Below are 26,123 nucleotides of genomic sequence, written 5' to 3'. Positions count from 1 at the left end.
TTGTTCGTTCCTCCCAGTGGGCTCGTGGTCTCGCTGGCTTCAGGTGTGAAGCTGCAGACTTTCGCGGTGAATGTTATAGCTCATAAAAACAGTGTGGACCCAAAGAGTGAGCAGTAGCAAGATTTATTGCAAAGAGCAAAAGAACAACACTTCCACAGTGTGGAGGGGCACCCGAGCGGGTTGCCACTGTTGGCTCCGGCAGCCTGCTTTTATTCTCTTATCTGGCTCCACCCACATCCTGCTGATTGGGAGTGGTCTGTTTTGACAGGGTGCTGATTGGTGCGTTTACAATCCCTGAGCTAGACACAAAGGTTCTCCATGTCCCCACGTAGATTAGCTAGATGCAGAGTGTGGACACAAAGGTTCTCCAAGGCCCCACCAGAGTAGCTAGATACAGAGTGTGGATTGGTGCATTCACAAATCTTGAGCTAGACACAGGGTGCTGATTGGTGTGTTTACAAACCTTGAGCTAGATACAGAGTGCCGATTGGTGTTTTTACAATCCCTGAGCTAGACATAAAGGTTCTCCAAAGCCCCACCAGAGTAGCTAGATACAGAGTGTCCATTGGTGCATTTACAAACCCTGAGCTAGACACAGGGCGCTGATTGGTGTGTTTACAAACCTTGAGCTAGATACAGAGTGCCCCGATTGGTGTATTTACAATCCCTGAGCTAGACATAAAGATTTTCCACGTTCCCACCAGACTCAGGAGCCCAGCTGGCTTCACCCAGTGGATCCCGCACCGGGGCTGCAGGTGGAGCTGCCTGCCAGTCCGGCGCCGTGCGCCCGCACTCCTCAGCCCTTGGGTGGTCGATGGGACTGGGCGCCGTGGAGCAGGAGGCGGCGCTCATCAGGGAGGCTCGGGCCGCACAGGAGCCCATGGAGGGGGTGGGAGGCTCAGGCATGGCGGGCTGCAGGTCCCGAGCCCTGCCCCGTGGGAAGACAGCTAAGGCCTGGTGAGAAATCGAGCGCAGCACCGGCGGGCTGGCACTGCTGGGGGACCCAGTACACCCTCCGCAGCCGCTGGCCTGGGTGCTAAGCCCCTAATTGTCCGAGGCCGGCAGGGCCCGCTGGCTGCTCCAAGTGCGGGGCCCGCCAAGCCCACGCCCACCCGGAACTCCAGCTGGCCCGCAAGCGCCGGGCGCAGCCCCGGTTCCCACTCGCGCCTCTCCCTCCACACCTCCCTGCAAGCTGAGGGAGCCGGCTCCGGCCTTGGCCAGCCCAGAAAGGGGCTCCCGCAGTGCAGCGGTGGGCTGAAGGGCTCCTCAAGTGCCGCCAAAGTGGGAACCCAGGCAGAGGAGGCGCCGAGAGCGAGTGAGGGCTGTGAGGACTGCCAGCACGCTGTCACCTCTCAAAAGCATACATCCAGAAACAGGTAGTTTTTACATTCTTTCATAACATTCCACATACATTCATCAAGCATCAAGTAGGTAGGGTATCCAACAGCTTTCTATGTCCTGGAGATACAGCAGTGAACAAAAATCAAACATCTCAGCCTTTATGGAGCTATCATTCCAAGGAGTGGTGGAGCAGACAAAAGTAGCAAGCAAACAAACAAACAAAAACAAACGCCTCTCTCCCTCCCCCAGTGAATCTCAGGTGCATTGCCAGTGGGTGTATAAATCTCAGGTGCATTGCCAGTGGGTGTATAAGTCCACTCGAAGGAATATACTGAAATACTGGTGTCTGGATTAAAAAAGTAAGGAACTTTAATGACCAAGTAACACATCTTTTTGTAAGTTAGGTAGCTTCCAATTATTTGTTTTCAACAAAATTGAATAAGGACCTCTTGGAATTGTCAGCTGATAGGTCATTAAAATGAGTTTGGACTATAATTGTTGTGTGATTTTTGGCACATTATTTGGAAACAGTTCCAAAATAACTGAATGCTATTGCTATAGCAAACCCCTTTTCATTCCCATCTACTTGTTTTATGTAAGTTTTCTTAATAAAAAAAAAAGGAATAGAATGATGCAGGACTCTGAGAAAAATCACATACCATCACACTGAAATGCATTTGCAATAAAATTTCATTTATTGAAAAATGATGCTATATGTTACTTTGATTAATCATGCAATAATAATTCTTGTAATAATAGGTAAGGAACTTTTCAAAGGATTATGGTCTGAGGAAATGTTTTTACAAATTAAATTTCCACATAAATGCACATTTGTGTGGCAGAGAAGTATGAAAGGATGATCGATAAAAGACTTTCAAGCATAAAATTACCAGAGGATAAACTTCTGTGAGAACAAAATGGAATAGAAAGACAAGTTCAAGGAGAAAAAGGAGTAATGTAGAATTTCTTATAGTTCCAAGAGTGCTTTTGCTTTATATATCTCTCTATATAAATGGATGATGGTACATAACAAATTGCTATATATATTTAAATTCCATTGGATGGCATTCAAAACTGTGATATAACAGCTTTATTTTAAAATTTCAAATTCCTTTCCAATCTGTATGCCTTTTATTTAATTTTCTTGCCTATTGTTTCTGGCTAGAACCTCCAGCACAGCACTGAACAGGAGTGGCAAGAGTGGACATCCTCCTCTGGTTCCTGATCTTAGGGGGAGGGCATTCAGCCTTTCATCATTAAATATGATGTTAGCTGTGGGTGTTTCATAGATGACCTTGATCAGGTTGAGAAAATTCCTTTCCATTCCTAGTTTGTTGAGTGTTTTGCCTAGGGCTAGTTTTTAAGATTATTTTAGTGGGTAAGGGAGCATAATGCTTGAAAGTTCAAGTTCCTTAGATGTGCTATCCCTGCTATTTGTTATCCCCGCACCAAACACAGTGCCTGCCTAAAAAAGAAGTGGGCCCATAAATATTTGTGGGCAAGCTATGTCTCACCACTCCCCGCTTGCATTGTGTGTGTGTGTGTGTGTGTGTGTGTGTGTGTGTGTGTGTGTGTGTGTGTGTATATATGTTTTGTTTTTTTTGAGAGAGGGTCTCACTCTATCGCCCAAGCTGAAGTACAGTGGCACAATTACGGCTCACTGCAACAACCTCCTGGGCTCAAGCAATCCTCCTGCCTCAGCCTCCCAAGTAGCTGGGCCCCCAGGTGCCTGCCAGTATGCATAGCTATTTAAATTTTTTTTTTTTTTTTTTTTTTTTTTGTAGAGACAAGGTCTCAGTTTGTTGCACAGGCTGGTCCTGAACTCCTGACCTCAAGCAATCCTCCTGCCTCAGCCTCCCAAAGTGCTGGGATTACAGGTGTGAGCCACTGTGCCTGGCCCCCTTACATTTTATACCTCTGTGATACCATGCTGTTTCCTCTGACTGGAGTTTTCTTTCCTCCCTTTTGTGTGCAGCTGATACCTACTCATGCTTTCCAACTCTGTCCAGGTGTCACTCAACCAAGAGATGCCTCTTTCCTTGCCTCTCTACAAATCCTGAGCTGACTGGGCCTCTTTTCTTGTGCTTCCAGGGTAGCTTCTGCATCTACCATTGTACATTGTATTTAATTACTTACTTATCTATCTACCCCCCACTACACTGGGTAGGTAATATAGTGTGTGGCTGAGAGTATGAATTCCAGAGTCTGATTTCCCAGATTCAAAACCTTGCCTCTTATTACCTTGCATGATCTTGGTTGTGCCTCAGTTTTTTCCTGTCAGAGATTAAAAGAATAGTACCTATCTTGTAGGGTTTCAGGGTTGTGGGACAACAGTGACTAGTAAGCAGTAATTTTTTTGTTGTTGTTTGTTTGAGACGGAGTCTTGCTCTGTCACGCAGGCTCGAGTGCAGTGGCACGACCTCAGCTCACTGCAACTTCCGCCTCCCGGGTTCTAGCGATTCTCCTGCCTCAGCCTCCTGTATAGCTGGGATTACAGGTGGGCGCCACCATGCCTGGCTAATTTTTGCTTTTTTAGTAGAGGCGGGGTTTTACCATGTTAGTCAGGCTGGTCTCCAACTCCTGACCTCATGATCTGCTCACCTCGGCCTCCCAAAGTGTTGGGATTACAAGCATGAGCTATCGCACCCAGCCAGTAATTGTTATATAAGAGTTAGCTATTAAATCCTACAGAGCAAGGCCTATTTTTTTCCTTCTTTGCTTCTCACAGCCTAAGGGCTGAAGTGTAAATGTCTGTCATGAGGGTAAGTATGGTGGAAAGTATTTGAAAGAAGGAAACAAAAAAATGGATTTAACATTGCATAGCCAGTAGAAATCAGATCTCAAATGTGTAAGCCATGTTGTCCATTTCTATGTATTTCCTAAATTGACTTCAGTGTGACCCTGAGCCTGCCATGATGGAGAAGTTAAATCACAGTCCTTATAGAGCTTGTCTCTCAAGGGTCACATAAGAGTCTGGGAGGTTTACACACTGCTCAGGAAACAGTAAAGCCTTTTGATCTTGATGGATTCTCGCTCTGTCACCCAGGCTGGAGTTCAGTGGTGTGATATCCGCTCCCTGAAACCTCTGTCTCCCAGGTTCAAGCAGTTCTCCTGCCTTAGCCTCCCAAGTAGCTGGGATTACAGACATGAGCACCATGCCCGGCTAATTTTTGTATTTTTAGTAGAGAGAGGGTTTTGCCATGTTGGACAGGCTGGTCTCAAACTCCTGACCTCAGGTGATCTGCCCGCCTTGGCCTTCCAAAGTGCTGGGATTACAGGCATGAGCCACTGTGCCTAGTCAGACTTTTGATCTTAAGTTCATTATTTTTATTGTCTAAGTCTGCATGACCCCTGGAACATGCTAAGTATAGCAGAGCATCTTTGTCTGGCTTGGGAGCCTCCTAGGGGCCCCCAATCTTATATTTATAATTTACCTTAAAATACTTTGGCATCCATCCTTGGAATCAAGGCAAGGAAAGCATATTCTAGGTAAGGATATTTAAGAAAGCTCTTCTGGGACTTCTAGAACCTTAGATAGGATCCAGCATGTTTCCATTTTGGCAACTCACATAGAGGGGATGTGCGGTAAGACTTTCTTACATTCCCCTCGTCTTGGACTCCCAGATTGCTTTTTTTTAAATTGGCATTTTAAAGAAATAAATCTACTTCTTAAAAAAAAAACTTGGGGGCCGGGCACGGTGGCTCACGCCTGTAATCCCAGCACTTTGGGAGGCCAAGGCGGGTGGATCACGAGGTCAGGAGATCCTGGCTAACACAGTGAAACCCCGTCTTTACTAAAAATACAAAAAATTAGCCGGGCGTGGTGATGGGCACCTGTAGTTCCAGCTACTCGGGAGGCTGAGGCAGGAGAATGGCATGAACCTGGGAGGCGGAGCTTGCAGTGAGCTGAGATTGTGCCACTGTACTCCAGCCTAGGTGACAGAGCAAGACTCCGTCTCAAAAAAAAAAAAAAAAAAAAAAATACTTGGGCATATTAAATCTTTTGGGAAAGACAGGATGACATTTGTAGGCACCAGTTATTTACATACCTAGGTGCAGCTTGTGTTTTAATCAGCAATTTCCATTCCAAGAGTGGTTAGTAAATATTCTACTCAGAAAGTGACTGCAACAAAGTAATTCAGAGTCATTGACTGCCATAAACTTTGACAATGACAGCCCTTTTCTAAAATCCATTACACAAATTAACAAGCAACTCTTTTCACCAGTGAAAACCCATTTCTGATAACACCTGTGATGTGAATCGGGTTTGGAACAGCATAACAAACATAAGGGAGACTCCATCTCTAGTTGCCTGATCCCAACTGTGAGGGTGAGAGTCCTGACTCTGGGATATTGTTGTCCCTGCCATGAGTAAACCTTTCATTCATGCTGTGGCCAGAGCACCTAAAAGGACAGAGAGCTAGGACCTCAAAGGGACAGGTTATAGGACCTGTTTTGTGCCTGCCTGCTAATGAGTGTGCAGCAAACCTATATGTGGCAGATTTTAGTCTGAAACTTTTCTTTATGTCCTGGGAGTAGGCCTGTCAGGGAGGCAAACCCTCACCATGTCAAGCTTCTCTGGCAGGCATCACTCCCAACCAAAAAAAGCTAAGAGTTGGGCATGATCAGCTAAGGTCAGTTTGCAACACCTTGCTCCCACCCAGAACACTTCCAGGGAGCAGAGTAAGGGCCCTACCTGCTCAGGAATCACCAATCTCTAACCTCCTCATTCTTAGAGGATCCCCTTCCCCTCCTAGCTACTGCCTTTATTCCCACCCCACCAAGCCAAGGCCTTTATTCTTTCATCTTCTCCACCTACGCCCCCACCCCAGCACAATTTCTTTGTGAAACTTAAGGTTTTATAGAATGAAGCCAGAAATGGGGTCATCTCCGGGTGGCATTGGTTCTCCAGGGATCAGGGTGCCCGAGAGGCAGATTTACCTGCTTGGAAAATGCCAGCTGCTTTGGGTGTCTGACTGCCCAGACAGGCCATGCTGGATATTCTCTGTTTGGCCCTCCAGATCCACTCTCCACCTTTCTCCACCCTGCTTTATGCCCTGGGAGGCTGGCATGTATGGACTGCATCACCCAGGCTTCCTTGCCATTTAACTTCCAGCTGGGTTCTGTCAATGGTGAGGCACTCGTTTGAGAAGATGTGGGTCTTTATTTCCCTGCCCTCTCCCTGCAGGGCTCATTAAAGGGCACAGCTGCTGCCAGGCGGGCCTCTCTTACTACAGCTCTGTTATGGGTTGAATTTTGCCCCCCACCCGACAAAAGATATGTTGGAGTCCTAATCTCCAGTACCTCAGAATGTGTCCTTACTTGGAGACAGGGTCTTTCCAGAGGTAATCAAGTTAAAATGAGGTTTTTAGGATGAAGCCCAATGCAGTATGACTGGTGTCCGTATAAAAAGGGGAAATCCCAACACGATGAGAGACAGATGCACAGGGAAGAGCATGTGGTGAGGGAGATGATGGTTATCTAGAAGGCAAGGAGAAGGGCCTGAAACACATTCTCTCTCACAGCCCTCAGAAGGAACCAACCCTGCCAACACCTTGATTTCAGACTTCTAAGCCTGTGAGACAAGAATTTTCTACTGTTTAAGCTACCCAGTTTGTGGTACTTTGTTATGGCAGCCCTGGAAAACTTTTTTTTTTTTTTTTTTTTTGAGATGGAGTTTTGCTTTTGTTGCCCAGGCTAGAGTGCAGTGGCGCAATCTTGGCTTACTGCAACCTCTGCCTCCCACGTTCAAGCGATTCTCCTGCCTCAGTCTCCCAAGTAGCTGGGATTACAAGCGCCCGCCACCATGCCCAGCTAATTTTTTTTTGTATTTTTAGTAGAGACAGGGTTTCATCATGTTGGAAGGCTGGTCTTGAACTCCTGACCTCAGGTGATCCACCCACCTTGGCCACCCAAAGTGCTGGGATTACAGGCATGGGCCACCATGTCCGGCCCCTGGGAAACTGTTAATAATAAACCTCTCCCTGGGTTCTGATAACACCTCCATCCTCTTCTCCCTTCAGGCCTAGAGATGGTAAAAACTCCAGCTGTTGCTAGTCCCTGGATGTCTGACTATCCCTTGTTTGTTTTCCTTAACACCTTTATTCCTTCATTAAATTCTTTTCAGTTAGCCTTTAAATGTGCCATGTGTTTCCTGATACCCAGGCCTATAATATATAGATTTTCCCAATATAATTCACAAAACCATGTATCCAAAAGGTAAGAGAAAGTTTTGTTGGGGTTTTCCAATTATGCAGACAGCTATTGGAAATCTTAACTCATTCAAAATAAATCATCTCATGTATTTTCACTTTCTCCTGTTGTCCATTTCATCTCGCAGGACGTAGGGGACGCCATAAAGGGATGTGTTGCTTTGGATTTAAGTCAGATCAAAACTTTAGACAAAGCATAATAATTTGTGATAATCAAGGCAGACAATGTTGGGTATGAGGAAACATGTGAACTCAACTTTAGATGTTCAGATTTCAAAAATGTCAAAGAAGTATTAGAGAAGATTCCAGGGCAGTCTTAACAAGTAAGTTAGCTCAAAAGGGATAGGATCTTTTCAGAAATTAAATTCTGAGACTACCATGAGCAGCCAAAAATATGATGGGTTATGGTTTCCGAATACCTCTACTTTTAAAGGGACTTGCAGGAAAAAAACAGCTGATGGAGAAGGGGTATGCATGTAAGAATGAATAGCTACCACTTTTTTTGTGTCTTTTTTTTTTTCTTTTTGTGCAGAAAAGGGTCTTGCTGTATTGCCCAGGCAGGTCTCTAACTCTTGAGTTCAAGATATCCTCCTGCCTCTGCCTCCCTAAGTGTTGGGATTATAGGCATGAGCCACTGTGCCTGGTCTACACTTTTTTTTTTTTTGCTACCACTTTTAAGAATAGTTTCTGGGGAGCCTAAGGCGGGCAGATTGTTTGAGCCCAGGAGTTCCAAACCAGCCTGAGCAACGTGGCAAAATCCCATCTCTACAAAAAACACAAAAATCAAGTGGATATGGTGGCATGTGCCTGTAGTAGTTCCAGCTACTGGGGAGGCTGAGGTGAAAAAATTGCTTGAGCCCGGGTTGCAGTGAGGCAAGATTTCGCCACTGCACTCCTGCCTGGGTGACAGAGTGAGACCCTGTCAAAGAAAAAAAAAAATTCTGTAAGGTTAAAAGTCCAGAATAGGCCAAGCTCTGCAAACTTGGGAGAAGAAACTAATTTTAAAGTTACATTTAAAGCAAAATGCACAAAAAGGGGATGGTTGTAGAATAGGGGAAATGAACAAACTTACTTATATGAACAGTTATAGAGGTCTTAGAAAAAGTGGAGAGTCAAAGCATGATGGAAGAATAGAGAAAAACAGATGGAAAAAAAAGAGAAATGGTCAATTCTGGGAACTCAGTCCAGTGAACTTCATATTGACTCTGGAAAAATTCTGAAAATGAGTTATTAAACAGATGGTTAGTAAGCTCTTAGAGAAGCAATAGCCACTCAGTCAGGATAGGTATGACTGTATCATGCCAAGCTGAACATATTGCCTTTTTGATGGGTCTGCAATAACCAATTCAGATTTAATACAGCTCTAGTATTGTCCCTCTCAGTGTTTTCTCTCTCTTTCATCCTGACATTTCTCATAAACTGCAGATCATTTATTCTTTTTTTTTTCTTTTGAGACGGAGTTTCGCTCTTGTTGCCCAGGCTGGAGTGCAGTGGTGCAATCTCGGCTCACTGCAACCTCCGCCTCCCGGGTTCAAGTGATTCTCCTGCCTCAGCCTCCCAAGTAGCTGGGATTACAGGCATGTGCCACCATGCCCAGCTACTTTTGTATTTTTAGTAGAGATGAGGTTTCACCATGTTGGCCAGGATGGTCTCGATCTCTTGACCTTGTGATCTGCCCGCCTCGGCCTCCCAAAGTGCTGGGATTACAGGCGTAAGCCACTGTGCCCGGCACGTTTATTCTTTTATTAGACAAATATATGAGCACCTACTAAGTGCCTAACACTGTGTAGGCACTGAGTTTACATCAAGGAAAACCTAAGCAGAGTCTCTACACTCAAACAGTTTACTTTGGGGTGGGCAGTACTTTCCCAATTCTGGGATTTTTCCTAGCCATCAGCTCTCTCCCTGTCTTTTCTAAACCACATGTGGTTATCCTGAACTCACACAATCCTCAGAGTCTAGGGCTTCCCTGTCTGTCCTAACCTTCCTTTTGTTTTCAACTTTACAACAGGGAATAGACTGGGCTGCATCCTTCCTTGGCCAACAGGTACTGTCTTCTTTTGCAATATACCCAGACATGCTATCATTCAGGTTCCATGCAACATATATCAATTATCTAAATTTCAAATTTGGCTAACCTGCCTTTCCAGCCTCACCTTCCATTTCATCCCTTCGGTTGTTACCAGCCCCAATCCTAGCCCCCACCTACAGGTGTCCATGTCTGTGCCTTTTTGCTCAATGTTTTCTCATTCAGGAATGCCTGACATCTCCTTTTCCACCTATAGAAATCTTACGTATTTCCTAAGACCCAGCTCAAAAACTGCCTCCCCTGGATGGGCTTAATTACTTACTTTGCTCAATAAGTCCTGCCAAAGCCCCCATGCTTGACTCGTGCTGTACTATTGCCCTCTCATCTTCCCTTCTCAATTACCTGTTTAGAGCAAAGGTCTTCAGAGCTTCCACTCTGTCCAGCTGCAGTACTTTACAATATGGGTTGGTAAACTAAGATCTGAAATAAGAATAACCGTTGAAACGGTTGAAAAAAGATCAAAAGGGCCTGGCTCAGTGGCTTACACCTGTAATTCCAGCACCTTGAGAGGCTGAGGTGGGAGGATCGCTTGAGCCCTGGATGTCCAGGCTGCAGTGAGCCGAGATCATGCCACTGTACTCCGGCCTAAGCAGCAGAGCAAGACTGCTCTCTCTGTCTTTCTTTAACCCTCACCTTCCCTTCAAAACCTAACAAAGACCATGTTTAAATCAATAGAAGAACATTTTATGACATGTGAAAATTATATGAAATTCAAATTTCAGTGTCCATACATAAATCTTTATAGGAACAGCCCATATTTTCTATGACTGCTTTTGAGCTCTAATGGCAAGTTGAGTAGCTGAGAAAGAGATCTTATGGTCCACAAAGCCTAAATATTTACTATACGGCCCAAAGAAAAACTTTGCTGAGCCTGCTATACAATAAGGGCTTGATGATTAAATAACTGGGTCATACACCAAGATTCTGAACACATAGGCAGGCCCTCTTAAGTTTAGTGTCTTTGTGTAATGGAAGTAATAACTATTTTGCCTTTAAGTTGCCATAAACATCAAATGAGATAATGCACTTAAAAAGTAATAAAAAAAACAAAAACTTATAAACAAGACAACTTTATCATGTATTGAAGGTGGCAGAATAAGAAAACATTAAACGTTTTTATTCTTATTTCCCCGTCTTTCTTTTACAGCTTTCATTTAAACTTGAAATTTCAAGAGAAAATTCACTTTTGAAGTTTTTACTTTTCAAGTGATAATAGGGTCACAGGTTCTTTCCTTCCAGTCTTTTTGTGTTGCTCCCACTCCCTTTTCTTTCTCACATGTAATTTTTTTCCATTTTCTTTAAATAGTATCTCAACTGGGCTCACAATAGCTCAGGGAAGGAGAAACTGGGACATGTCTGATTAATCCATTTTACAGGCCAGGAAACTGAGGCAGATCCCAGTTGCCTCCGAAGCTCTGACTCAGCAGCATGCAGGGAGCCCTGCCGCTCTCTGCGCCTTTTCTAAGCAAATAGAACAAAACTAACCTTGCCAGGTTTCCAAGCTTGGATCTCTAATACTCCCTTCAACGTTCACCCCCGGCGTTCCTCCCCGCTGCGCCCCCTCCCTCTCCTTGCCGCCCCCTCCTCGGGAGCAGGTGGTAGGCTCCGCGCCCAACGCGCATGCGCGCGGCGCCGAGGGGCGGGGGTGGGGCGGGACTGGGGGCGGAGTGTGAGCCGGCCCGGTTTTGGGCCGCGGCGGGAGCCGGAGTCGCCGCCACTCGAGTGCGCAGGCGCCTGGCGGTTACCGGTCTCACCATGGAGCGGAAAGGTGAGCGGTAGAGCGGCCTCCGCCACGAGGGGCAACGGCCGCCGGGGCGAGGCCCGGGTCAGCGCCGGGAGCTTCGCTTAACTGCTGCGATTCGGTTCCCGGGCGTGCGGCGCCCCTCCACTGAGGTGGCGCCGCCCAACACCCCCTGCGTCTGGGCTGCGCGTCCGCGCCCCTCAGCCCGGGCGTCCTCCGGCGCCGGCCGTAGCCGCCACTTGTTCCCCGCCAGGCCGGCTCGCGCCTTGGGGCCACTCCAGGGCCCGGCCCTTGGCGGGCGAGGCAGACCCCCACCCGCCCGCCCCCTGACCCGGCCTGAGACCCCTCCGGCGCATCCCGCCCGGGCGCTGCTCTGCGCCCCGTGGGCCGCCAGCCCTACGGCCGGCCGCCTCGCCGGAGCCTCAGCGCTCGTCCCGCAGCCGCCCCCGAGGCAGGCCCCGCAGCCGGGCCTGGCGCCCCTGCTGGGTCTCCACCCTCACCTTGGTCGCCTCCTTTCCTCCACATTCGCCCTTCATCCATCCCTCTCTCCTGCAGTGCTTGCGCTCCAGGCCCGAAAGAAAAGGACCAAGGCCAAGAAGGACAAAGCCCAAAGGAAGTGAGTCTTGTACCCCAACATCCCATTCTTTGGATTTTCCTCCGGCACCTTCTCTGCTCTGGTTTCACGTCTTGAACGTGCACCGGGTTTGGGCACCCTGTGGCTGCAGCCACATGGCCTCGGGGCAGCTCGGAGGGTCGCTCTCCAGCAACCATGTGGAAGAGAGCTGCTGTTGCTGAACGCCAGGCCTGGGTCTTAGCAGCCCCGGGCCTGCTGGAAAGGGCTGTCGGAGGAGGACCAGAGCCCGCCCGGTACCTTTCCTCCCCAACTCCACAGAGGAGGCACAAACTCCCCTAGCTTGGACCCCCCATCCGGAGCTGGTAGACCAGTATCGGTCTGTTTCTGAACTCTGGTCTCTCTTTCTTACCTGCTCCCCAACGTCTTAACTTGCCTCCGACGTCTGCACGGTAGGCCTTAAGGAAATTCTTGAATGAATTTTTCCGTGTTTACTTTGGGTTCTACCAACCACACACTCCCTTTCATAGAGGAGGGCATGGGGCTTTTCCCTGGGTTAGTCAACTTCCTGAGCCTGCAAGGCGTATCGGCTTTTTTGCAGTGTGCCGGCAGACCGCTGTGTATACAGTCGGTGTCTGTTAACTGCTTCTCTTCTGTCTAAACCTCAACCAGATGTAGATAATCTTCCGGAGTGGACATCACAATAGTAACGGGAGAGTTCTTTAACAAACATTGATGATTCTGGTTTGGCGTATTAAGCGCCACATGTCCAGTTTTATCAGTAGGATGCATAACAGTAGTTTAGTGCTCGTGGCAAGTTCAAAAGTTGGTCACAGCCTAGTAGAAACACAGGCAGCAGGCTTAGCAGCAAGTGAGGCTAAGCCTTAAGAACTTTCATCATGTACTAACGTTTAATTGCAAAGGGTCTTGGAAATCAGCTCTTAGACACTTTGTATTCAGAGAGAGATTGTATGCCTAGTTCTTAATTTTAGATGTATTGTCTTTATACTTTTACATTTATTTGATGTTTTGTGGCGTTGTATGCGGTCTAATTCCCTCTGAGCTGATACAACACATTCCAAAGGCCTTCCTAGGTCACCCCACTGAATGACAATACCAGATTAGGGGGGTGTAGGGGTGTGTGTTGTTTTTGGAGGCTACCTACTGTTTGGGGAGAGCACATAATGACTTATCTCTTTCAATAGAACTAAAGTGGTGGGTGACCTCACCTCTTGCTCCATTTTCTATTCTGTCTTATGAAATGTATTTTGTAAGTGCTCGGTGACGAAGGCTTGTAAATGTGAGTTAGTGTGTCTGTTTGCCTTTGGATTATCCATATATGGGATTATTCAAAACCAGTTTTTAATCCTAGATTGTTTAATAGAAACAGCAAGGTGCTAACTTGGTTCTAGTGTGCAGTAGGAATTGAAATGTTACTTTTCTGTGCCTAGTTTAGTTATTCTTTGTGGAATTGATGAGAATGTGTTAAAACGTTCTTTTCTATTGATACAAGGAAGTTGCAGTTTTTATTATATTACTCTGTATTTTTTAGAAATCCTGGTCTCTCAGACTATTTGTCTGAGATCTCTCTTACCACTTGGAAATTAATTTGAGATTAGCCCAAATCAAGCTATAATTTGAGGGGTAAATGTATATAGATGATCATATACTTTAAGCACCAGATATCTATTACTTTCGATTATCTGTTTAGACCATATGCTTTATTTCTAAAGCCAGGTAGATGTATATTTGTTACCCCATTCACTACTATGGATAACTTAGAGTTATTTGTGTTAATTGTTTGTTTGCAAGTATGGATTATAGATAACCTAGCAGTAATTTTACTGAATATTTCATCTTGAACAACTTTGACTCCTGAAAATATGCGTGAATGAACTGCCCCCATTTACTTGTAATTTCAGAGGTGTTTTATTTTTGGTTTGGTTTCCAATTAATAAGTTTTTTTGTTTGTTTGTTTTTGAATTTACTTGCCTTTTTTTTCTTTTTCTTTTTGAGGCAAAAAGAAAGCGTGTTGCCCAGGCTGCAGTGCAGTGGTGCGATCTCGGCTCACTGCAACCTCCACCTCCCAGGTTCAAGCAATTCTCTTGCCTCAGCCCCCCAAGTAGCTGGGACTACAGGCGTGTGCCACTACGCCTGGTTAATTTTTGTATTTTTTGTAGAGATGGGGTTTCACCATGTTGCCCAGGCTGGTCTCGAACTCCTGAACTCAGGTAATCTGCCTGCCTCAGCCTCCCAAAGTGCTGGGATTACAGGCATGAACCACTGCACCCTGCCCTTTTTTTTCCTTTTTCTTTCTTCCTTTTTGTCTTTCTTTCTGTCTTTCTTTTCTTTCGTTTGTATCCCAGCCTCCTTTTAAGTAGCTGAAATGTCTAATTAAGTTGGTTAGAGTATTGTGTTAGAAGTTCAAGCCTCAACTAAGGTAACTTGACTCTGTTCCATGACTTCTGACTGCACTCCTGATGACTTCCATTTACTTTGCAAAGGCAAGCTGCTAGTTACAGGAGGTGAGTCAGGAAGAAGATTTGAGGAAGAAGCATGCCATAGAGTTTGGTCTTTGGAGATAGATATGGTTTTGAATTCTGATTTTGCTGCTTTTTAGCAATCTGACCTTAGACAAATTAGTTAAGGAAGCAGTCTTATGTATATATCCTGACTGGCAGTTCAGTCATAATGAAAACTGATCAGGACCTAAAGGTATAAAAACAAAGCATTTAAATGAAAATTTTAGAAAGTTTTGGAAGTGTTACAGTAAATAGCATCCTTAGTAATTTAGTCGTGTTGTGTCACAGGCAGAAGGGATTTTCAGTCCCCTGGTACTGTAGATCTTAAACCCAGGGTCTTGAAGCTGGTGACAGAAGAACCAAAACTTGGAATTCAGGGTCCCTTTCCAGCTCAGTGTTTGTTAGAGTGGATTTCCTTTGGGTTCTTTTCACTGTGCTGGAGTATTTGACTTTGGGATTTTTAATTTTCTTATTTAGACAATTCTTCATTTTACTTTTGCATATGCTATGCTTTTATTTACTAACATTAACTAGTTGGTGATGATCTCCATTTTACTTTACAGATAAGAGAATTGAGGTTTGTCAGATTACTCCCCTAGAAAATTGCAAAGCTGGGATTTGAACCTAGGTCTGACATGCCCAAAGCCCTGGTTACCAATCATGTGTTTCTAAGTGACAGTCCTTTTGGTGTGTCTTACAACAGGTAAGGTAGAAGCTGAGTTGAAAGAGGCTTCTGAATGAGAGAGCTGGATGCTTGGGGGTTTGGGTGCCCTTTCATGACCTACTGTCCTGTGTCTATGAAACAGCACAATCATCTCCCTCTGAACATTTGTTTTCAGTGTTTATACCAGTAGCTGTGAGCCTTTATTTGTTTGTCATAAGCTTTTATAATTTAACAGTGTATGTCTGTTTTTGTTTTGTTTTGTTTTGTTTTTTGAGACAGGGTCTCACTCTGTCACCCAGGCTGGAGTGCAGTGGCGCGTTCTCAGCTCACTGCAACCTCTGCCTCCCGGGCTCAAGCCATTCTCCTGCCTCATCCTCCCAAGTAGCTGAGATTACAAGCACCTGCCACCACGCCTGGCTAATTTTTGTATTTTTTGGGGTAGAGACAGGGTTTCACCATGTTGGCCAGGCTGGTTTCAAACTTGACCTCGAGTGATCCACCTGCCTTGGCCTCTCATAGTGCTGGTATTACAGGTGTGAGCCACTGTGCCTGACTTATATGTCTGCTTTTGAAGTTGTTTCTGTGGAACATAATTCCAGAATGGATTTCATACTTACTGATTTTATTACTTACCTTAGGAAGTTGGTTTGGACAGTAATTTTCACTTTATTTGCAGTTAAATAATTATGGATTTAGTATACATTTGGTAGTAAAATTAATTCAGCTCTAACACTGATTTGTAGTCATTTGGGAGATATATTGAAAATTTACTTGAATTTGGCCACAAATTAAAAAAAAAATTTACAACAGAAAATACTTAAATATCTAACATTTTTATTCAGTAGGAAGTAGAGCCAGTAAATTTGAAACAATTTAAAAAATGAAATAGTATTTGATGCTTTTTACACTTAGCAGTGCACCTTGGAAATTGGTTCTATATTCCGTATAGTGCAGCCTTACTATTTTTTTTTAAGGTCTACCTTTTTCACTGAGTCTTAGAAATAGTTCCATATCAGGACAGAAAGAGAACCTCATCTAGCATTCCATTAAGTTGATATGCCATAATTTAATTAATTAATTAATTAATTTATTTATTTATTTGAGGCAGAGTCTTCACTCTTGTCATCCAGACTGGAGTGCAATGGTGTGATCTCAGCTCACTACAACCTCCGCCTCCGGGTTGAAGCGATTCTCCTGTCTCAGTTTCTTGAGTGGCTGAGATTACAGGCGCATACCACTGTGCCCAGCCAACCATATTTTATTTTAATTTTTATTAATAAACATATGTGTATATATATATATATATTTTGAGACCGAGTCTTGCTCTGTCGCCCAGGCTGGAGTTCAGTGGTGCAATCTCGGCTCACTGCAACCTCCGCCTCCTGGGTTCAAGTGATTCTCCTGCTTCAGCCTCCAGAGTAGCTGAGACTACAGGTGTGTGCCACCACGCCCCGCTAATTTTTTGTATTTTTAGTAGAGACGGGATTTCACCGTGTTAGCCAGAATGGTCTCCATCTCCTGACCTCATGATCTGCCCACCTCAGCCTCCCAAAGTGCTAGGTTTACAGGCGTGAGCCACCGCGCCTGGCCTGTATATACTCTTAAAGACAAAAATGGAATCACTGGGCATACTTTTCCCTAGTTAACATTATCATGAGTATTTTTCATGTATTAAATATTCCACTATGGGCTGTTTCCAGTTTTTCACAATTAATTCACAGCTATAGTGAATAATCTTTTGGACAAATCATTGCTTACATCAGTGATTATTTCCTTAGGATAAATACTTAGAATGGTATATACATTTAAAATATTTTTAGTTCATTTTGTCAAAATTTCCTTCAGCAAGATTTTTCTTTTTTTTTTTTTGAGACGGGGTCTTGCTCTATTGTCCAGGCTGGAGTGCAGTGGCGTGATCTCGGCTCACTGCAAGCTCCCTCTCCCAGGTTCATGCCATTCTCCTGCCTCAGCCTCCCGAGGAGCCGGGACTACAGGCGCCCGCCACCACGCCTAGCTAATGTTGTTTTCGTATTTTTAGTAGAGATGAGGTTTAACCGTGTTAGCCGAGATGGTCTCGATCTCCTGACGTCGTGATCTGCCCGCCTCGGCCTACCAAAGTGCCAGGATTACAGATGTGAGCCGCCATACCCGGCCTTCCTCCAGCAAGATTTAACAGGTTTGGCCGGGCACAGTGGCTCAAGCCTGTAATCCCGGCACTTTGGGAAGCCGAGGCAGGGGGATCACTTGAGGTCAGGAGTTCGAGACCAGCCTGGTCAATATAGTGAAACCCTGCTTCTGAAAATACAAAAATTAGCCAGGTGTGGTGGCAGGTGCCTGTAATCCCAGCCACACAGGAGGCTGAAGCAGGAGAATCGCTTGAACCCAGGAGGTGGAGGTTGTAGTGAGCCAAGATCGTACCACTGCACTCTAGCCTGGGCAACAAAGCAAGGTTCCGTTTAAAAAAAAAAAAAAAAAAAAAAAAAAAGGATTTAACTAGTTTAACTCTTATTCATTAAACAAATAGTTTTTGAACTCTCACCCTGTCCCAAGCATTGTTTTCCATATTCGGGATTCAGCAGTGAAAGAAAAACATTCCTGTCCCCTTGGCTACTATATTATTATAGTGGGAGGGGTGACAGAATAAACAATAGACATAAATAAGTAAATTAAATAGTATATTAGGTGATAGGTGGAGAAAAAAGAGAAAGATAAGTGGGGGTTGAGAAGTGGAGATAAGGTTACAGTTTTAAATAGGGTGATGGAGGCCACACTGAAAAGGTGACATTTGAACAAAGACTTGGAAGAGGACTGCTCTAGGCAAAGCAGTGGAAGTGGGAGTGTTCTTATATCTCCTGTGAAGCCACCAGAACTAGGTAATATTACTTGAAAAATCTTGCCACATCCGGTAATCTATAAAATACCTTGTTGTAATTTTGAATTTTTTTGCCCATTTTTAATATTAGATTGTTGATCTTTTTCTTGATCTTAAGAGCTCTTTATTAAGAATGTATCCTAGCCAGGTGCGGTGACTCATGCCTGTAATCCCAGCACTTTGGGAGGCTGAGGTGGGTGGATCTCCCGAGGTCGGGAGTTCGAGACCAGCCTGATCAACATGGAGAAACCCCTTCTCTACTAAAAATACAAAAAATTAGCCGGGCGTCATGGCGCATGCCTGTAATCCCAGCTACTTGGGAGGCTGAGGCAGGAGAATTGCTTGAACCTGGGAGGTGGAGGTTGCAGTGAGCCGAGATCGCGCCATCGCATTCCAGCCTGGGCGACAAGAGCGAAACTCCATCTCAAAAAAAAAAGAGAGAAAGTATCCTTTGTTATGTGGCAGACTTTTATTTCTCAGCTTGTTATAGGTCCTTCAGATGTCATTTATAGTGTGCTTTTTACATAAATTGATTTTTAAAACCGTGGCAAATCTGTCTTTTCCTCTGCTTTTTCTTTTTTTTTTTTTTCTCTCTCTCTCTGTTTTTTTTTTTTTTTCTTTTTTTGAGATGGAATCTCGCTCTGTCATCCAGACTGGAGTACAGTGGCATGATCTTGGCTCACTGCAACTTCCGTCTCCTGGGTTCAAGCGATTCTCCTGCCTCAGGCTCCCGAGTAGCTGGGATTACAGGTGCGTGCCACCACACCTGGCTAATTTTTGTATTTTTAGTAGAGACGGGGTTTCACCATGTTGTCCAGGCTGGTCTCAAACTCCTGACTTCAGGTGATCACCTGCCCTGGCCTCCCGAAGTGTTGGAATTACAGGCGTGAGCCACTGTGCCTGGCCTCCTTTGCTTTTTACTTTTTTTTGGAATGGAGTCTTGTTCTGTTGCCCAGGTGGGAGTGTAGTGGTGCGATCTTGGCTCACTGCAACCTCCATCTCCCGAGTTCAGGTGATTCTCCCTCCTACCTCAAGGTCAACTGTTATATCTTTTTTAAAATTTGCATTTTTAATTGTGTATGATTCCCTTAAATATAAATATATACTTGCAAAATTGAATTTCCAGAACTCCTCTTGTCAGAAAATATTTTGTTCTCTTCTTCCTCTGTAGTTTCATTGGTTAGTAAGTTTTGTTTACATTAGTGTTTCTACTACAGTGCGTCCCAGGCTTGACAAATTACCATTTTCCTTTAGATTACTTGAAACCAGCAACTTGTTGAAGTGCCAAAGTGAATAAGGCTGTGAGTGCTTAGGAATTCCCTTACTAAAAGTGAAAAAGGCTCGGTACAGTGGCTTATGCCTGTAATCCCAGCACTTTGGGAGGCCAAGGCCTTGAGCCCAGGAACTTGAGATTAGCCTGGGCAACATGGCAAGATCCTGTCTTGTAAAAACACAAAAGTTAGCTGGGTGTGGTGGCACGTGCCTGTAGTCCCAGCTACTCAGGAGACTGAGGTGAGAGGATCTCTTGAGCCCAGGAGGTAGAGGCTACAGTGAGCTGTGATTATGCCACTGCACTCCAGCCTAGGTGACAGAACAAGACCCCTGTCTCCAAAAGAAGGGAAGAAAGATGATCAACTAAAATCAGTTTAGACCTTGTGGAATAACTGGCACTTTTTTGTGGGGTTTTTCCCACTTTTAGGTAAACTCTTTTGCTCATGCTCTCCAAATCCTCTCTATCACTGTTACTAGTTTGGGGATATTTTTAAATTGGGTAAAGTATTACAGGCATACCTTGGAGATACTATGGGTTCAGATTCAGTTCCAGACCACCTCAAAGCGAGTCACACAAATTTTTTGTTTCCCAATGCATATAAAAGTTATGTTTGCACTGTACTGTAGTCTGTTAATTTTGCAGTAGCGTCATGTCTTTTAAAAATGTACAGACCTTAATTTAAAAATACGTTATTGCTAAAAAATGTTAAGGATCATCTGAGCCCTCAGTGAGTCATAATCTTTTTGCTGGTATAAGGTCTTGCCTCAATAATAATTTTTGTTTAAGAGAGATGGGGTCTGGTACTGTTGCCCAGGCTGGAGTGCAGTGGTGCTATCATAGCTCACTACAGCATCGAACTCCTGGGGGCATGCGTTCCTCCTGCATCAGTCTCCCAAGTAGCTGGGATTACAGGCACATGCCACCATGCCCAGCTCATTTTTTATTTTTTATTTTTATTTATTTTTTTAAGGGATGGGATCTCATGTTGCCCTCAAGCTGGCCTTGAACTCTTGGCCTCAAGCAATCCTCCTGCCTTAGCCTCCTGAGTAGTTGGGATTAGGGGTGTGAACCACTGCACCCAGCCATGATCTTGCCTCAGTGTTGATGGCTGCTGACTCATCTGGTGGCTGCTCAAGGTTGGAGTGGCTGTGGCAATTTCTTAATGAAGTTTGCTGCATCTATTGACCCTCCCTTTCACAAAGATTTTTCGGTAGTATGCGATGATGTTTAATAGTATTTAACCCACAGAGGAACTTATTTCAGATTTGGAGTCAGTCCTTTCAAACTCTGCTACTGTTTTATAAATTAAGTTTATGTTATATTCTAAGTCACTTGTCATTTCAACAATGTTCACAGCATCTTTACCAATAGTAGATTCCATCTCAAGAAACCGCTTTCTGCTGGGTGTGGTGGCATGCACCTGTGGTCCTAGCTACTTCGGAGGCCAAGGTGGGAGGATCGCTTGAGCCCAGGAGTTCAAGGCCAGCCTGGGCAACATAGTGAGACCCTAGCTCTTAAAAACAGAAAAGAAAGAAACTTCTTTTTTAAAAAAAGAATTAATTAACTAATTAGTTATTTTGAGACAGGGTCTCACTATGTTGCCCATGCTGGTCTTGAACTCCTGGGCTCAAGCCATCTTCCCACCTTGGCCTCCCAAAGTGCTGGGATTACAGGCGTGAGCCACCACGCCCAGCCAAGTAACCACTTTCTCATCATAAGAAGCAGCTCCTCATCTGTTCAAGTTTTATCATGAGATTGGAGCAATTTAGTCACATCTTCAGGATCCATGTCTAATTCTAGTTGTCTTGCTGTTTCTACCACATCTGTAGTTACTTCCTCCACAGAAGTCTTGAACATTTCAGTCATGCATGAGGGTTGGAATCAACTTCTTCCAAACTCCTGTTAATGTTGATATTTTTACCTCTCCCCATGACTGTTCTTAATAGCATATAGAATCGTGAATCCTTTCCACAAGGTTTTCAATAGATTTTTCCCAGACCCATCAGAGGAATCACTATGGTAGCTATTGCCTTATCAAATGTATTTCTTAAATCATAAGACTTGAAAGTTGAAATGACTCCTTGATCCATGGGCTGCAGAATAGATGTTATATCAGTAGGCATGGAAACAACATTAATCTCTTAGTACATCCCCATCAGAGCTCTTGGGTGACTAGGTACATTGCGAATGAGCAGTAATATTTTCAAAGGAATCTATTTTTCTGAGCAGAAGGTCTCAATAGTGGCCTTAAAATATTCAGTAAACTATGCAGTAAACAGATGTTCTGTCATCTAGGCTTTGTTGTTCCATTTATAGAGCATAGGCAGAGTAGATTTAGCATAATTCTTAAGAGCCCTAAGATTTTTGGGATTGTAAATTAGTATTGGCCTCAACTTAAAGTCACTAGGTATGTTAGCTGCTAACGAGAGTCAGCCTGTCCTTTGAAGCTTTTGAAGCCAGTCATTGACTTGTCTCAGCTATGAAAGTCCTAGATGGCATCATCTTCCAATAGAAGGCTCTTTTGTCTACACCTAAAATCTGCTGTTTAGTATAGCCACCTTCATCAATTATCTTAGCATCTAGGTAACTTGCTGCAGCTTTTTCATCGGCACTCGCTGCTTTACCTTGCACTTTTATGTTATGGGGATGGCTTCTTTCTGTAAACTTCATGAACCAACCTCTGCTACCTTCAAATTTTTCGTCTGCAGCTTCCTCACCTCTCACAAACTTCATAAAATTGAACAGTTAGGGCCTTGCTCTGGATTGGGTTTTGGCTAAAGAGAATGTTGTGGTTGGTTTGATCTTCTATTCAGACCACTAAAACTTTCTCCATCTCAGAAATGAGGCTTGTAAGCTGGGCGTGGCGGCTCACTCCTGTAATCCCAGAACTTTGGGAGGCTGAGGCAGATGGATCACCTGAGGTCGGGAGTTCGAGACCAGCCTGACCAACATGGTGAAACCCCATCTCTACTAAAAATACAAAATTAGCCGGGCGTGGTGGCGCATGCCTGTAATCCCAGCTACTTGGGAGGCTGAGGCAGGAGAAACTCTTGAACCCAGGAGGTGGAGGTTGCAGTGAGCCGAGATCATGCCATTGCACTCTAGCCTGAGCAACAAGAGCGAAGTTCCATCTTAAAAAAAAAAAAAAGAAAAGAAAAAAAGAAAGAAATGAGGCTTGTATTAATCTGTTCTCACACTGCTGTAAGAATATTACCTGAGACTGGGTAATTATAAAGGAAAGAGGTTTAATTGACGCACAGTTCCACAGGCTTAACAGGAAGCATGGCTGGGAGGCCTCAGGAAACTTAGAATCATGGTGAAAGGCAAAGGGGAAGCAGGCATCTTCACAAGTTGGCAGGAGGGAGTGTGTGCAACAGCAAGGAAGTGCCACACTTCAAAACCATCAGGTCTCATGAGAACTATCATGAGAAGAGCGTGGGGGGAGCCACCCCCGTGATCTGATCACCTCCTACATGGTCTCTCCCCTGACATGTGGGTATTACAGTTTGAGATGAGATTTGGGTGGGGACACAGAGCCAAACTGTATTATTTCACTCTTGGCCCTTCCCAGATCTCTTGTCCTCACATTTCAAAACAATCATGCCTTCCCAACTATCCCCCAAGGTCTTAACCCATTCCAGTATTAACTCAAAAGTCCCAAGTCCAAAGTCTCATCTGAGACAAATCCCTTCCACCTATAGCCTATAAAATCAAAAGCAAGTTAGTTACGTCCAAGATACAATGGGGATACAGGCATTGGGCAAATGTTCCCATTCCAAATGGGAGAAATTGTCCAAAACGAAGGGTCTACAGACCCCACTAAAGTCTGAAATTCAGCCAGGCAGTCATTAAATTTTAAAGCTCCAAAATAATCTCCTTTGACTGTGTCTCACATCCAGGGCACGCCGATGCAAGGGGTGGGATCCCATAGCCTTGGGCAGCTCCTTCACGGACTGGCATTGAATGCCTGTGGCTTTTCCAGGTACATGGTGCAAGCTATTGGTGGATCTACCCTTCTGGGGTCTGGAGAACGGTGGCCCGCTCCTCACAGCTCCACTAGGCAGTGCCCCGGTGCAGACTCTGTGGGGGCCCCAGCCCCACATTTCCCATTTGCATGGCCCTAGCACAGGTTCTCCATGAGGGCTCCACCCCTGCAGCAGACTTCTGCCTGGGCATCCAGGCATTTCCATATGTCCTCTGAAATCTAGACAGAGATTCAATTCTTGACTTCTGTGCACCTGCAGGCCCAACACCCCGTGGAAGCTGCCAAGGCTTGGGGCTTGAACCCTCTGAAGCAATGGCCCAAGCTGTACCTTAGCCCCTTTTAGCTTTTTCCTCCTAAGCCTCTGAGTCTGTGATGAGAGGGGCTGTCACCAAGATCTCTGACATGCCCTGATGACATTTTCTCTATTGTCTTGGTGATTAGCAGCCAGCTTGAATTTCTCCCCAGAAAATGTTTTTTTCTTTTCTATCCCATTGTCAGGCTACACATTTCCCAAACTTTTATTTTTTGCTTCGCTTTTAAACATAAGTCCCAATTTCAAATGATCTCTTTCTGAATGCATAAAACTGAATGCTTTCAGAATAACCCAGGTCATGTCTTGAATGCTTTGCTACTTAGAAATTTCTTCTGCCAAATACCCTAAATCGTCTCTGTCAAGTTTGAAGTTCCACAGATCTCTAGGGCAGGGGCAGAAAGCTGCCAGTCTCTTTGCTAAAGCATAGCATGAGTGACCTTTACTTCAGTTCCCAATAAGTTCTTTGTCTCCATCTGAGACCACTTCAGCCTGGACTTCATTGTTCACCTTACTATCAGCATTTTGGTCAAAATAGTTCAAGTCTCTAGGAAGCTCCAAACTTTCCTACATCTTATTGTTTTCTTCTGAGCCCTCCTTCAAACTGTTGCAACCTCTCCCTGCTACCCAGTTCCAAAGTTGCTTCCACATTTTCAAGTATCTTTATAGCAGTACCCCACTCTCTGTGGTACCAGTTTACTGTATTAGTCCATTTCACACTGCTATAAAGAATACTACCTGAGACCGGGTATATAAAGGAAAGATGTTTAATTGACTCACAGTTCCACAAGCTTAACAGGAAGCATAACGAGGAGGGCTCAGGAAACTTACAATAATGGTGGAAGTTGAAGGGGAAGCAGGCACCTTCTTCACAAGGTGGCAGGAGGGAATGTCTGCGAGAACGAGGAAGTGCCACACTTTAAAACCATCAGCTCTCGTGAGAACTCACTAACTATCAGGAGAACAGCGTGGGGGAACCACCCCCATGACCCAGTGACCTCCTACCTTATCCCTCTGCTGACGTGTGGGGATTACAATTTGACATTAGATTTGTGTAGGGACACAGAGCCAAACTGTATCAAGGCTGTTCCTCTTTCTTGTTATTCATGTATTCACTCCATCTTACTTATTTTTTATTTATTTTTTTTTTTTTTGAGACAGAGTTTTGCTCTCATTGCCCAGGCTGGAGTGCAATGGTGCAATCTCGGCTCACCGCAACCCCCGCCTCCTGGGTTCAAGTGATTCTCCTGCCTCAGCCTCCCAAGTAGCTGGGATTACAGACATGTGCCACCACACTCAGCTAATTTTGTGTTTTTAGTAGAAATGGAGTTTCACTATGTTGGTCAGGCTGGTCTCGAACTCCTGACTTCAGGTGATCCACCCACCTCAGCCTCCCAAAGTGCTGGGATTACAGGTGTGAGCCATCACGCCCGGCCTCGCTCCATCTTATTTTAAAGCAAATCCCAGGCATCATATTATTTTATAAATTATAGACTCTTAATTTTTTTAAAGCATAGCTACGGTAGTATAATCGCCCTAAATTTTTTTAAACAAGTCTTTAATGTCAAGTATTCAATCTGTGTTCAAATTTTCCTAATTTTCTTTGGATCAGGATCAACAAAGTCTTTCCATTGCCTTTGTTTGAAAAGTCTGTAGTCTTTTACTCTGTAGGTTCTCTGTGGTTCTTTTCCTTGCAAATTTGTTTTTGGCAAACTACCTGTGGGTGGTGGTGTAAACTTTCATCAGGAAACATCAATTCTGGTTGTCTCTTTTTTTCTGGTGTTAGTGGCTATTGATCCTTGCTTAGATCCATTAATTTATTTAGGGTTTCAAAAATGGTAATATTCCATTTCTTAATTTATTAATTGTAATACTTCTATAAAGAGAAACTTTATCTCATAACTTTGGTTACCCAGAGAGAGAATTGACAGATCCCTAGCATGCTCCAAAATGACCAATAAACATTTGATAATAACTCACAAATTTGAACATATTTGTGGTTTAGTCCATTCGAGTGGGTTTTTTTTTTCTACAGTGTTATGGAGGTATAATTAAAACTCATTTTAACTGTGCAATTCAGTGGTTTTTAGTATGTTCATAGAGTTGCGCAAACATCACTACAATGTAAATTTAGGTGGTTTTCATCAACTCCAAAAGAAACCTGGACCTATCAGCAGTCATCCCCCTTGACTCCCGACACTGCCTCACCTTCAACCTTAGGCAGCCACTAATCTACTTTCTCTGTCTATGGATTTTCCTGTTCTGGATATTTCATATAAATGGAATCATAACATATGTTATCTTAGTGACTGGCTTCTTTTACTTAGCATAATGTTTTTAATATTCATGCATGGCTTACATCTGTAATCTCAGCACTTTAGGAGGCCAAGGCCAGTGGATCGTTTGAGGCCAGGAGTTTGACGCCAGCTTGGCCAACATGGCCTAACCCTGTCTCTACTAAAAATACAAAAATCAGCTGGGGGTGATGGTGCACGCCTGTAATCCCAGCTACTCAGGAGGCTGAGGCATGAGAATCACTTGAA

At 44.5% G+C, this 26,123-nt stretch overlaps 1 protein-coding gene across 5 annotated transcripts in view; it reads left to right on the top strand.

Annotated features, from left to right (window-relative positions):
• The first annotated feature begins 11,230 nt into the window (after positions 1 to 11,230).
• Positions 11,231 to 26,123, top strand: part of SRPK1 (SRSF protein kinase 1) — an 88,488-nt gene continuing 73,595 nt past the window's right edge. For 2 of the 5 annotated variants that reach the window (XM_054556731.2, XM_054556730.2), the window contains exons 1-2: positions 11,249 to 11,410; positions 11,939 to 11,999. In XM_054556731.2, the coding sequence (XP_054412706.2) occupies positions 11,263 to 11,410; positions 11,939 to 11,999 (209 nt within the window). In that variant the 5' untranslated portion in view covers positions 11,249 to 11,262. 5 annotated transcript variants of the gene reach the window in all.

Source organism: Pongo abelii, chromosome 5, assembly GCF_028885655.2.
Source record: "Pongo abelii isolate AG06213 chromosome 5, NHGRI_mPonAbe1-v2.0_pri, whole genome shotgun sequence".
NCBI lineage: Eukaryota > Metazoa > Chordata > Mammalia > Primates > Hominidae > Pongo > Pongo abelii.
The sequence above is the reverse complement of the archived record's forward strand: the minus strand, read 5'-3'. Positions and strand labels throughout refer to the sequence as shown.